General features: G+C 46.1%; 1 protein-coding gene and 1 pseudogene across 6 annotated transcripts in view; one reads left to right on the top strand and one right to left on the bottom strand.

Annotated features, from left to right (window-relative positions):
• The window catches only part of CNOT10 (CCR4-NOT transcription complex subunit 10), a 54,974-nt gene extending 53,935 nt beyond the window's left edge, over positions 1 to 1,039 (bottom strand). For 4 of the 5 annotated variants that reach the window (XM_084754535.1, XM_084754534.1, XM_084754536.1 and 1 more), the window contains exon 1: positions 737 to 1,039. In XM_084754535.1, coding sequence (XP_084610661.1) covers positions 737 to 758 — 22 coding nt within the window. In that variant the 5' untranslated portion in view covers positions 759 to 1,039. The remainder of the gene's footprint in view (positions 1 to 736) is intronic. The other variant, XM_084754533.1, reaches the window with a different exon arrangement.
• Positions 1,040 to 11,030: 9,991 nt separating this feature from the next.
• On the top strand, positions 11,031 to 12,620 carry LOC311581961 (prefoldin subunit 2-like; annotated as a pseudogene). Its single transcript has one exon. The product of its transcript is annotated as a prefoldin subunit 2-like (transcript).
• Positions 12,621 to 12,932: the final 312 nt, after the last annotated feature.

Raw genomic sequence — 12,932 nt, 5'->3', positions numbered from 1 at the left:
ACGCATAATACTCTTTTTTTTTTTTTTCTCTTCCCTGTATCGCCTTGGCTGTTTTGGACTTGCTTTGTAGTCCAGGCTGGCCTCGAAGTCACAGAGATTCGCCTGCCTCTGTCTCACCTAGCGCTGGGATTACAGGCGTGGCCCATCGCACCCGGCTACAGTAAGACTTTTTAAAAGAAGTTAATTTTTGAGGAGCTGGAGAAAAGCAAGAAACGAAACAAAACAACTAAAACCGAACGTCTATTTAAACCGTTTTCTTTTTTTCGAGACAGGGTTTTCTCTGTGTAGCCCTGGCTGCCCTGGGCTCACTTTTTGTAGACCAGGATGGCCTCGACCTCACAGAGATCCCACTGCCTCTGCCTCTCAATATTTAAACAGTTTTCAAAAGGAGGATTCCACAGGACACGCTGACCAGAGGGCACTTTCAGTGACTAAGCCTGGGGCCCTTAAGGCAACTGTGTCATGTTAGGGAAGACCTTGCATCGAAGCATCTGGAAAGCGGAGTGACATAGGCTTCCTGGGCCAGAATTATCTTACAGAAGCAAGGCAAGGACGGTCTGCAGTGTATTCAGGGCAGCTCACAGCGGATGGCCACTGGACTCACAGTGGACACAGCTGAGAAAAGTGAGGAGCAGAGGGACACGAGCGAAGTCAAGTGGCCCTCGAGACCCCCACGCGGAGCCGCCGTCCCCGCGCGCAATGTGTCAGCCCCTGGGTCGCGGCGCGAGCGGCTCACCTGCAGGCTTGTCTGCAGCCATCTTCCCGCCTCGGCTCGAGTTCTTCCCTGCAGGTGGCGTGGCCCGGACTCCCGCCGCCAAGCTGGCCGCGGGTCCTGCACGGCGGGGAACAACTGTTAAGCTCAACCCGGCTCCGGTCGCCTCTGGTTCGGTCCCGGGCGGACCACGAGCTGAAGAAGTGACGAAGCTACTGTTGGTCGTCTAGCAACAGCACCAACATAGCCGCCTGTGCAGGGCTGTTTTCCCCGCCATCCACAGCTTCCGTCCTGTAGCGGCCAAGGGAGACACTACTTCCGGGGCGGGGACAGTGGCGCGGCCAGCGGGGCGTGGGAACTGTGCCTGGCCTCGCCCCCGGAAGTTCGTCGCCGGCCAAAGCCGGAAGTTCGCCAGGGCAGGTCCTGAGTGAAACACGGAGCGGGCAGGGCTTTTTGTTCCGTTTCACCAAAATAACCGGCGGCACAACTGAGATCTATGTGCCAAGCGTTGAGTTTCACACGGCCTGTACTGTCTCACTGGTTTCCCACAACAGCCTTATGAGGGAGGCGTTGTTACAGTCCCCACCCCCATATAAAAGCCATTTTTACGCTTTAGAGGCGTTTTGTTATTTGTAGCTGTTAGCATACTACCCCGGTCTGCCTAGCGTCATTACCTGCCACTGGGCTGCTTCTGCCCAGTCTATAAAAGGACCTGGTGACTCTCTCACGTCTCTCGCTTACCTTTCTCCTCCTCTTGCTGTCTCGATCTCTCTGCCTCTCTGTCTCTCTCTTCTTCTCTGGAGTACCCCTCCCATATAATAAACTTCTCCATGCCTGGAATCTTGTTTTTCATATTTAGAAGTAGCCAAGTCAGTCGGGCATGGTGGTGCACGTCTTTAATCTTAGCACTAGGGAGGCAGAGGCAGGCAGCTATCTGTGAGTTTGAGGCCATCCTGGTCTAAAAAGTGAGCCCAGGACAGCCAAGGTTACACAGAGAAACCCTGTCTCGAAAAAGAAAGAAAGAAAGAGAGAAAGAAAGAAAGAAAGAAAGAAAGAAAGAAAGAAAGAAAGAAAGAGAAAAAAAGTAGCCAAGTTGCAAAAATAATTCAGGGTTCCTGCATTATGCATGGTGTTTCTCTTATTGTAAATCCTGCATTGTTAACTTACTATGGAATGTTGGGCACATCTAAGACAGCAGTTTGGTGCACCATTATTACTAAGCACAATAATTTAGTTTCAAGTTCAAATCCTCTGCAAGAAAAACACCCACTCAACCACCGAGCCATATGCACCCCATATCTTGGTAGGTTTGTTGTTGTTGTTTAATTTTTTGTGAAAGGGTCTCACTATGTATGCCTGGCTGGCAATCTTGGTGGCAAAGGCTTTTTCCCTGACTGCTTCTGGTTTTGTTCAATGACCACAGCCCTGGGCTACAGAAGCACCTGTTTAATCCTTCCTTTCCGGTCTAGGGAACAACTACAGCTTATGATAACAGAGGTTCATGTCATGAAGGAGAAAGACATCGTGTTGGGGCTGGGGTGGAAGCTGAAAAAACCCACTTTAGACATGAAAGCTGCCAGGTGTGGTGGTGCACACCTTCAATCCCAGCACTCAGGGAGCAAAGGCAGGTGGATCTCTGTGAATTCAAAGACAACCAAGGCTACACAGAGAAACTCTTGTCTCAAAATAATAATAAAATAATAATAATAATAATAATAATAATAAAATAATAATAATAAATGAAAGCTTTATTTTCTGCAAGCAGAGGGAGACAGGCAGTTCAGGATCTGAATCAAGTCCCTTTAAGGAGATAGTAGGGTTTTTTTTTAATTTTATTTTTCAAGACAAGGTTTCTCTGTGTAACAGCTCTGCCTGTCCCTGGAATTTGCTCTGTCGTCCAGGCTGGCCTCGAACTCACAGAGATCCACTTGCCTCTGCCTCCCAAATGCTGGGATTAAAGGTGTGCACCACCATCGCCCAGCTGAGATAGTACATTTTTAAAGAATGCGAACACAAAAGGAGGGGAGTGGGCCGGGCTGTTGTTTTCACCAATAATATTTTGACACAGGGGGTTGAGCAAGGAAGTAAACATGGGTGACTGGGCATTATGCAGGTCACCTAGTTTCAGTACCGTTGACTCAGCTTTTGCAGTCTCAAATGCCATCTTGGACTTTGGCCCAGAATTTAGAAGGAGTGGGCGAACTTTTAGTCAAGACAGGCAAACACACTTATGCCTTTATACCTTAGTTTTTGTTGTTGTTTTTAAAGATTTATTATGTATACAGTGTTCTGCCTGCATGAACTCCTATGCACCAGAAGAGGGCACCAGATCTCATTATAGATGGTTGTGAGCCACCATGTGGTTGCTGGGAATTGAACTCAGGACCTCTGGAAGAGCAGCCAGTACTCTTAATCTCCGAGCCATCTCTCCAGCCCCTGCACCTTAGTTTTGATAACGGGATAGTGGTAACTTCCCTCTTTACATTCTTTACTGGTTAACAGACAAACATGAAACATCTGAAGACTCACGATAGGAGGTGGTTCTGGAGCGTTGTCCCTGTCAGTAAGACAGAGGTTGTTCCTGAGATGGATGGACTCAGGCAACTGTCTCCAAACAATCAAAGGCGTCTGTGTTAGACTTTTTGCTGCTGTGATAAAGACCCTGGAGGAGAATGTAAATAAGGGAGGATGGATTTTGCCTCGTGGTGTCAAGAGTTTTCAGTCCACGGTCACTTGGTCGCACTGTTTCTGGGCCCTTGGTAAAGCAGTGCATTGTGCCAGAACACATATGGCAGAGTACAGCTGCTGACTTCACAGTGGCTTGAAGTGGACAAGCCAAGGAGAAGGACACATGCCACGAGATACCTGCTCCCACGGGCCTTCACCTCCTTAATTTCCATCACTTCCCAACGATGCATCAGATTATGAGTCTGCTAGTGGATGAATCCAAGGGTAATTCCAAACCCTTGAAATCCTATGACTACCCTCGAAGACTAGAGCCCAGGTGTCCATACAGGAGCCTTCCAGGGGGGAGCACTTTCCATCTAAGAACAAAGGTACTGAATTGTAAAGTGACCCAGAGTGGTGCTTTGATGGGAACATGGTAAAAAAAAAAATAAACAAATAAAACATATTAACCTGTTTAATTTACATTGTCCTATTTTCTGCATAGCTGAACTCAGAGATCTGCCTCTGCCTCTCGAATGTTGGGATTAAAGGCACAAGCTATGACACCAGGTGCTTCTCATAAGACTTTGAAATTTTGATCTTGATTTTTTTTTAATTAAGCCAATTGCCAGCAGGATAGAAGAGAGGGTAAACACCTGCCACTAAGCTTGATGGCCTGAGTTTGATTCCCAGAGCCTACATGGCAGGAGAGAAATGATTCCCACAGACTGTCCTCTGACCTCCATATGCACATGCTGCGGCACACCTGTGCATGCACACACACAAATGAATGAACAAATAGATAAATCAACGTAAAAAAATAAATCAAGGAAGTCATGATGGGATGGAAACACAGGATTCAACAGGCTGCAAGAGGAGAATTTCTAGTCTAAGGTCAATCAGGGACATAAACGCGACCAGATCCAGAATCAAGAAAAAGAGTAATAAAATATTGTATTAAAATGTTTACAGTGGGGGGCTGGTGAGATGGCTCAGAGGTTGAGAGCACTGGCTGCTCTTCCAGAGGTCCTGAGTTCAATTCCCAGCAACCATATGGTGGCTCACAACCATCTAGGATGGTATCTGGTGTCCTCTTCTGCTATGCATGAAAACAGAGCACTCATGTACATAAAATAAATAAATCTTGAAACAAAGATCCAGGCCAGGCGTGGTGGCACACACCTTTAGTCCCAGCACTCGGGAGACAGAGCAGGTAGATTGCTGTGAGTTCAAGCCAGCCTGGTCTACAAAGGGAGTCCAGGACAGCCAAGGCTACACAGAGAAACCCTGTCTCGGAAAAAAAAAAAAGAAAGAAAAAGAAAAGAAAAAAAAGAAAGAAAAGAAAAGAAAAGCTATAAGACATTCTATTTTATTTTATTTTTTTCAAGACAGAATTTCTCTGTGTAGCATAGGTGTCCTAAACTTCCTCTACCTCCTGAGTGCTGGAATTAAAGGTGTCTGCCACCATGCCCAGCTGTAAGACGTTTTCTTAATTAATGATCAATGTATGAGGGCTCAGCCCATTGTGGGTGTGGCCATGCCTGGGCTGGTAGTTGTGGACTCTATTAGAAAGCAGGCTGAGCAAGCCATGAGGAGCACGCCAATAAGCAGCACTCCTCCACGGCCTCTGCCTCCATGTTCCTGCTTGTGTGATTTCCTGTCCTGACTTTTTATGGTGATGAACAGGCTGAATAAGCCCTTTTGCCTCCAACTAGGTTTTGGTCATGGTGCTTTGATGCAGCAGTAGAAACCCTGACTAAGGTAGATGCTGCTGTCCACGTTCAGCCGGAGCATCCCTGTCCCTCCTCGGTTCCTCCCCTCTAGAAACTTGCCCACAAACACACCCACAGACATGACTCCTAGGTTACTCCAAATCATTGTCAAGTTTGTAGTGAAAACCAACAATCACAACTAGGCAGGATGAGGTTACATCAGGTCTTTGGGAAACTTCTCTGTGTATGTAGGAGCTTGGATGCATGCTGAGCTGGGTAACCTTTATCATATTCAGTATGTCATACTCAGGAATTTGGGGCACCGTCCCATCACCCTCAGCTGAAGTCTTTATCCATCCCCTTTCCTGATCAGATAACCACAGCCTGGCCCAAAACATTTCTGTATTTAGAACAGTGGTCCTGAGCAAGTCTCAGTTTTAGGGTTTTGAAGACCAGTCAAAACCTCATTAGACCAGGGAGCTAGAGAGATGGCTCAGTGGTCAAGTGCACTTACTGCTCTTCCAGAGGTCCTGAGTTCGGTTCCCGCCAACCACTTGGTGGTTCATAACCTTCTATTACTCCAGTTCCAGAGGATCAGATAACCTTTTTTGGCTTCTACAGGCATGAGGCATGCACATGGTGCACAGACATACATGCAGGCAAAAAACCCAAACACATGAAATAAAACAAAGCAATTTGAAACTATATTTTAGGCCGAGTGTGGTGGCCCATATCTTTAATCCCAGAACTTGGGAGGCAGAGAGGATCTCTGTGAGTTCAAGGCCAGCCTGGCCTACAAAGCAAGTCCAGGACAGGCTACACAGAGAAACCCTGTCTCAAAAAAAAAAAAAAAAAAAAAAAAAACTCCCTCAAAAAAGAAAGAAAATATACTTTAGGAGAAAGATCTTTAGACCATTTCAAGGCTCTAGCTACAAGCCCCAGGGTCATGTTACACCTTATCCTCTGTTACCTGTGTCCACAGCTGATGGATCCAGGCCATTACCTTCTGACCTCAGAAATGGTCTTCCTAGTGCCAGTTTCTCTCTAGCCTTAGCTCATGTGTGGCTGCAGCGCATGCATTGATGGGCACCACTTTTAGACATATGTGACTTTCATTACATACTCCTAACAGAAAACCCCAACTTTAAATATTTATTTATTTATTATGTATACAGTGCTCTGCATGCATGTACATCTGCATGCCAGAAGAGGGCACCAGATCTCATTGTGGATGGTTATGAGCCACCATGTGGTTGCTGGGAATTGAACTCAGGACCTCTGGAAGAGCAGTCAGTGCTCTTAACTGCTGAGCCATCTCTCCAGCCCCGAAAACCCCAAGTTTAAGATTGGCCACTAGATGGTAGTGTCTCACAGACTGTGCTACATCTGGAGTGTGCATTTTGAGACAGCTCTGCCAGTGATCTGACCAAGACATCTCCCTCCCTGAGAGTGTCAAGTGTAAACATTGTGAAGCCTGTCCTAATACAAATGTAAAAAACTTGATCGAAGCAGTCATGGTGACATGTAATCCCAGCAATTGGAAGGCAGAGAAAAGTGGAATTCTGTGAATTTGAGGCCAACCTAGCCTCCATTGTAAATTCTAGGACAGCATAGGGTTATGTAGAGAGAACTTGTCTCAAAACAAAACAAAACAAAAAAAAAAAGAAAATAAATTACAAGTCCTTATCATCTGAATATGTAACATGATTTATATTATATATATTATATTATATTATATTATATTATATTATATATGAGTATATTGGTCATAAGAGAATCAACAGACTGGGCTTGGTGGTGTACATATGTAATCTCAGCACTCTCCGGAGGCAGAGGCAGGTGGATCTCTGTGAGTTCGAAGCCAGCCTGGTCTATAAAGTGAGTCCAGGACAGCCAGGGCTACACAGAGGAAACCTTGTCTTGAAAGAGAGAGAGAGGGGCAGCGGGGAGGAGAAGCAACAGGTCTAAGAAACATGTTTGCCAGGAACAATTAAAAAAGCAGAGCTTGCGTTTTCCTGGCTGCTTCCCTCTGTCTGTAAGTGCAGGCTGTGTCTAGACAGGGGAATAAACACAATTGTTCAGTGTAATTATTTCTATTGTTAATGTGGCTGCTGAGTCAGCATGGGGAGTGACTAATGAAGAGATTAACCATACTTTCTCCTTCCCACTCAAATGCAGATGGGAAGAAATAGCTTGAATTGGAACAAGCACAGCTTTACAAAGGTAAAATAATGTTTTGGATGCCTTTCTTAGGCCCACTCATTGATTTCCCTTTACTCTAGTCCCAGCAATGGTGGGCGTGCTGGGTAGGTTTTGATGTTGTTTTTGTTTGCTTTTTGTTTTGTTTTTGTCAACTTGACTTAAGCTAGAATTGGGAAATTGCCTCCAGCAGGCTGGTTTGTAATAAGTCTGTGGGGCGTTTCCCGACTCATAATTGACATGTGGGGCTTAGCCTATTGGGAGTGGTGATGTCCCCAGGCATGCAGTCCTGAATAGTATTAAAAATTTTTACCCAGCACTCAGGAGGCACAGACAGGTGGATCGCTGTGAATTTGAGGCCAGCCTGGTCTACAAAGCGAATCTAGGACAGACAAGCTTACATAGAGAAACTCTGTCTCAAAAGACCAAAAACAGAAAAAGAAAAAAAAAATTTTGTTTTTTTTTTTTTAAAGCAGGCTGAACCAGGCTTGGTGGTATAGGCTTTTAATTTCAGCACTCAAGGAGGCAGAGGCAGGTGGATTGCTGTGAGTTTGAGGCTAGCCTGTTCTACAAAGTGAGTTCCAGGACAGCCAGGGCTACACAGAGAAACCCTGTCTTAAAAACAAAAACAAATACACAAAAACAAAACAAGATGGAACAAAAAGCAGGCTGATCAAGCAATGGAGAGCAAGTCAGTAAGCAGCAGTCCTCCATGGCCTCTGGTTCACTTCCTGCCTTGACTTCCCTTCCTGATGGACTACAACCCACACGATGAAATAAACTCTTTCTCTCCTAAGATGCTTCAGTCACAGAGTATCACACCAATAGTGTTGTCCCCAAATTTTGAGGGACCTTCCAAACAGACCACCCAAGAGCCGAGTCCAAATGCAATGGCAAGGGAGTCTTTATTGCAGGTTCGAACTCGGGCCACCCTTCCCATGCACTGGCACAGCAGATGCAGGGAAGTGGCCTTGAGTCTCAATTGAGAGGGAATTTTTATAGGTTTTAGACAAAGAAATGGGTTTACAGTATATGATTGGATGGCATTTGGGCAGAAAAGCTGCAAGCAGGGAATTACAAGCCTTGGCATTTCATGGTTGGGTAATAGGTGTAGGGGCGAGTTGGCCTATAGAAAAGATTGGTTGAGGCAGTCATGGGGTGTTAGGAACTTTGGCCTGGCTTCTCCTAATTGGTTGACCAGCAGACAGTATATTTGGACTGTCCCAAGTTGAGCTGATTGTGTTGCTAGGGAATATTTTTCTTTAGATTAGTTTGTGGTTTTTCTGGAATCTGAGTTCAACCTTGGCTATTTTTTTTTTTTAAGATTTATTTATTTATTATTTATACAGTGTTCTGCCTGCATGTTAGCTTGCACACCAGTAGAGGGCACCAGCTCTCAGTATAGGTGGTTATGAGCCACCGTGTGGTTGCTGGGAATTGAACTCAGGACCTTTGGAAGAGCAGACAGGGCTCTTAACCACTGAGCCATCTCTCCAGCCCAATCCTTGGCTAGTTTTAACACAAAACCTTTCTTTCAAAAGGGTTGATCTCTTGTAATCACCAGAGGGATTACAAAGTCACCATCAGTTTCCCCAGTAATGGTCAGCACATGCCTGCTAGTGATGTTGGTCACGAATATGATGCGATAACATGACATCCAACAGGCAGATCTACGTGAGTTTGAGGCCAGCCTGGTCTACAAAGCGAGTCCAGGACAGCCAAGGCTCCATGGAGAAACCCTGTCTTATAAAACCAAAAAAAAAAAAAAAAGACAAGAATAGAAAAGAAAGAAAAAGAAAAAAATGTTAAATCTAAAGTGTTTTAAAGAGTCTATCCAGCCAGGCGTGGTGGCGCACGCCTTTAATCCCAGCACTTGGGAGGCAGAGGCGGGCGGATCGCTGTGAGTTCGAGGCCAGCCTGGTCTATAAAGTGAGTCCAGGACAGCCAAGGCTAACACAGAGAGACCCTGTCTCAAAAAACCAAAATAAATAAATAAATAAATAAATAAAATAAAAATAAAGAGTCTATCCAGGCATGGTGGCCCATGCCTTTGATCCCAGCACTTGGGAGGCAGAGGCAGGCGGATCACTATGAGTTCCAGGCCAGCCTGGTCTACAGTGTAAGTCCAGGGCAGCCAAGGCTACAAAGAGAAACACTGTTCCAACCCCCCACCAATAGAGTCTATTATTTCCTACAAAATGCATTTCCCTTTTGTTAAATAAATATTAAGGAGCTGGGCGGGCTGGAGAGATGGCTCAGAGGTTAAGAGCACCATCTGCTCTTCCAAAGGTCCCGAATTCAATTCCCAGAAACCACATGGTGGCTCACAACCATCTGTAGTGAGATCTGGTACCCTCTTCTGGCGTGCAGGTGTACATGGGGGCAGAACCCTGTATACATAATAAATAAATCTTTTAAAAAAAAAAGAGCCTGGGATATGGTCAGTTGTTTGTTTGTTTTTGTTTGTTTGTTTTTGAAGACAGAGATTCTCTGTGTAGCCTTGGCTGCCTTGGACTCCCTTTGTAGACCAGGGTGGCCTTGAACTCACACCAACCCGCCTGCCTCTGCCTCCCAAGTGCTGAGATTAAAAGCATGAGCCACCATGCCTGGCTCAGCCTTGTTTTTAAGATGAAAAAGACTGAACAACCCTTTCAATTTTTTTTCTTTTGGTTTTTCAAGACAGGGTTTCTCTGGTTAGCTTTGGCTGGCCTGAACTTGCACTGTAGACCAGGCTGGATTGACTCATACAGATCCACCTGCCTCTGCCTCCTGAGTGCTGGGATTACAGGCATGTGCCACCACGCCTGGCAACCCTTTTAATTTTTAATTTTTAATTTTTTTTATTTTTTGGTTTTTCGAGACAAGGTTTCTTTGTGATAGCTTTGGCTGTCCTAGACTCACTTTGTAGACCAGGCTGGCCTCGAACTCACAGCGATCCACCTGCCTCTGCCTCCCAAGTGCTGGGATTAAAGGCATGCGCCACCACGCCCGGCTCCCCTTTTAATTTTTAAATGTTAAAAGGACTACTTTTTTCTTTTTCTTTCTCTTTTTTTCTTTCCAGAAAATTATCTTAGAAAATTTCATGCAAATAAAAACAAAAGTATTGTTGCCAGGCAACAGATAAAGAAGAGCATTATTTTTATGCTTTGGGAGAGGTATGCCATCACTGTGCAGTTTCCATGGAGAATCCCAATTATCAGGATTAATCAAACACTGCAACATTGAAATTTTATCCAGAGAGACTTGCTATAGGAAACAATTATCAGCGCTAAGGGAAAAGGGGGGGAGGGATTTTTAGATGAAACCTTCTAGATGGGCGTAGAAGCATAGCAAGCGCTGTGAACACTGAGCCGTCTCTTTAGGAAACTGCACGCTCATGGGCAGAGAGCTGTGCAGAGGCAGTGGAGGATAAAAGGGTTTGAACTCATTGTGCTAACAGCTTGGCAAGGCTGTTTGTTCAGACTCGTGCTGGCATCTGGAGATGGAGACGTACACCTGTCACGTGAGCATCTGCAGGGCAGAAGGAAGCGAGAAGCTTGGAGAGTGGTACCTGGTCGGCTTCAGGGCGGAGGCCCAGGGAAGTCTGAGACGTGCTTGGAGGTTTAGAGCGCTCGCTGCTCTTCCAGAGGAGCTGAACTCAGCTCTCAGCACTCACTGTGGGCAGCTCACACGCTCCTGTAACTCCAGCTCCAGGCTATCTGATACCTTCTTCTAGCCAATGCTGGGCACCTGCACAGATACATACAGAGACTAATAGGAAAAAAAAAATCTTGCCGGGTGTGGTGGCGCACGCCTTTAATCCCAACCCTTGGGAGGCAGAGGTAGGCGGATCGCTGTGAGTTCGAGGCCAGCCTGGTCTACAAGTGAGTCCAGGACAGCCAGGGCTATTACGCAAAGAAACCCTGTCTTGAAAAACAAAAACAAAAAAAAAATCTTAAAAAAGATGGGAAAGCTTGCAGGTGGCAAAAATGGCAGACAGCAGCGGTCGTGTGGGCAAGAGAAGCCGGAGCGGCACGGGGAAGGGGGCGGTGTCGGCCGAACGGGTAATTGCTGGCTTTAATCGCCTTCCGCAGGAACAGAGGATCTTGGCAGCCAAAGCAGCTGAGCTGGAGATGGAACTGAATGAGCACAGCCTAGTGAGCGACACTAGGAAATGGATGAAATCCGCAAGTGCTGGGGCATGGTTGGAGGTGTGCTGGTAGAGAGGACTGTCAAACAGGTGCTGCCCGCTTTGGAGGGTAACAAGGAACAGATACAGAAGCTCACTGAGGCACTGTCACAGCTGCTTCCGGCAAAGGGGAAAGAACGTCTTATGGGGGAAGATGAGAAGCCAGCAGCCCAGGAAAACTCAGAAGGGTCTGGGGCTAAGTCCAGATCAGCAGGGGTGCTGGTCTCTTAGGAACTTAGGCCTCTGCATTTTTTTTTTACCCTGATTCCTACTTCTGGTTTCTTTTTATTGTTGTTATTATTATTATTTTCTCAGCTATTGTAATATTTTTTGTTAATTAAATGTTTTGGTCGGAAAAAAAAATCTTAAAAAACAAAAAAAGCTGCCAGGCATGGTGGCACACACCTGTAATTCCAGCACTTGGAGAGGCAGGTGAATCTCTGTGAGTTCGAGGCCAGCCTGGTTTACAAAGTGAGTCCAGGACAGCTAGGACTACAAGAGAAACTCTGTCTCCAAAAACAAAACAAAACAAATAACCAAACAAACAAAGAAAAGGAAAGAAAGAAAAGGAAAAGAAAAAAAAAAGCCCTCACCCAATAATGTGTTACAGAAATTTAATATAGTTTAAGTATATAAAACTGATGTTTTTAGTTGGGTGCTTTTGTTCTGCCCTTCTTCCATCTGGCAATGTCTGTTCTGGTTTTTGTTTTGTTTGTTTGTTTTGTTTTGTCTCAAGACAAGGTTTCTCTGTGTAGCCTTGGCTGTCCTGGACTCACTTTGTAGACCAGGCTGGCTTCAAAATCACAGCGATCCTCCTGCCTCTGCCTCCTAAGTGCGTGCTGGGATTAAAGGCATGAGCCACCATGCCCGGCAGTGCTTTGTCCAGTGACGCGGCTCTGGCCAGGGAGGCCTGTGTGAGTGACTGTGAGAGATCCCAAGTGGCACGCTCCGTCAGTGGTTTTCCTTAGAAAGCCTACATCTGAGGCCCGGGGCGTGGCGGCGCACGCCTTTAATCCCAGCACTCAGGAGGCAGAGGCAGGCAGATCGCTGTGAGTTTGAGGCCAGCCTGGTCTACAAAGTGAGTCTAGGACAGCCAAGGCTACACAGAGTCTGGGCTACACAGAGAAACTCTGACTTGAAAAACCAAACCAAACCAACAACAACAACAAAAATACACCTCCCACCTGAAGCTCCTCTCATGTTATTTTGCTTTCTTCTCCTCCCCTCTTTCTCTTTTCTCTGCCCCTCTTCCTTTTTTAAAAAGAGTCTCATGTAGCCCAGGCTGGCTCAAACCAGCTGTGTGTGAGGATGACCTCGACCTCCTGGGCCTCCTTGCTCCCATCTCTTGAACACTGGAGTTACAGGCACGAGCCACCACGGCCGGTGCTTGTGGTGCTGGGCGTCAAGCCCAAGCAACCACTTTACCAGCTGAGTGACACCTCAGCCTTCTTCTCTTCTTCCGCATTCTCATAGC

This window comes from Acomys minous, assembly GCF_964271855.1.
Source record: "Acomys minous genome assembly, chromosome: 13".
NCBI classification, from domain to species: domain Eukaryota; kingdom Metazoa; phylum Chordata; class Mammalia; order Rodentia; family Muridae; genus Acomys; species Acomys minous.
This window is presented reverse-complemented; position numbering and strand designations above follow the sequence as displayed.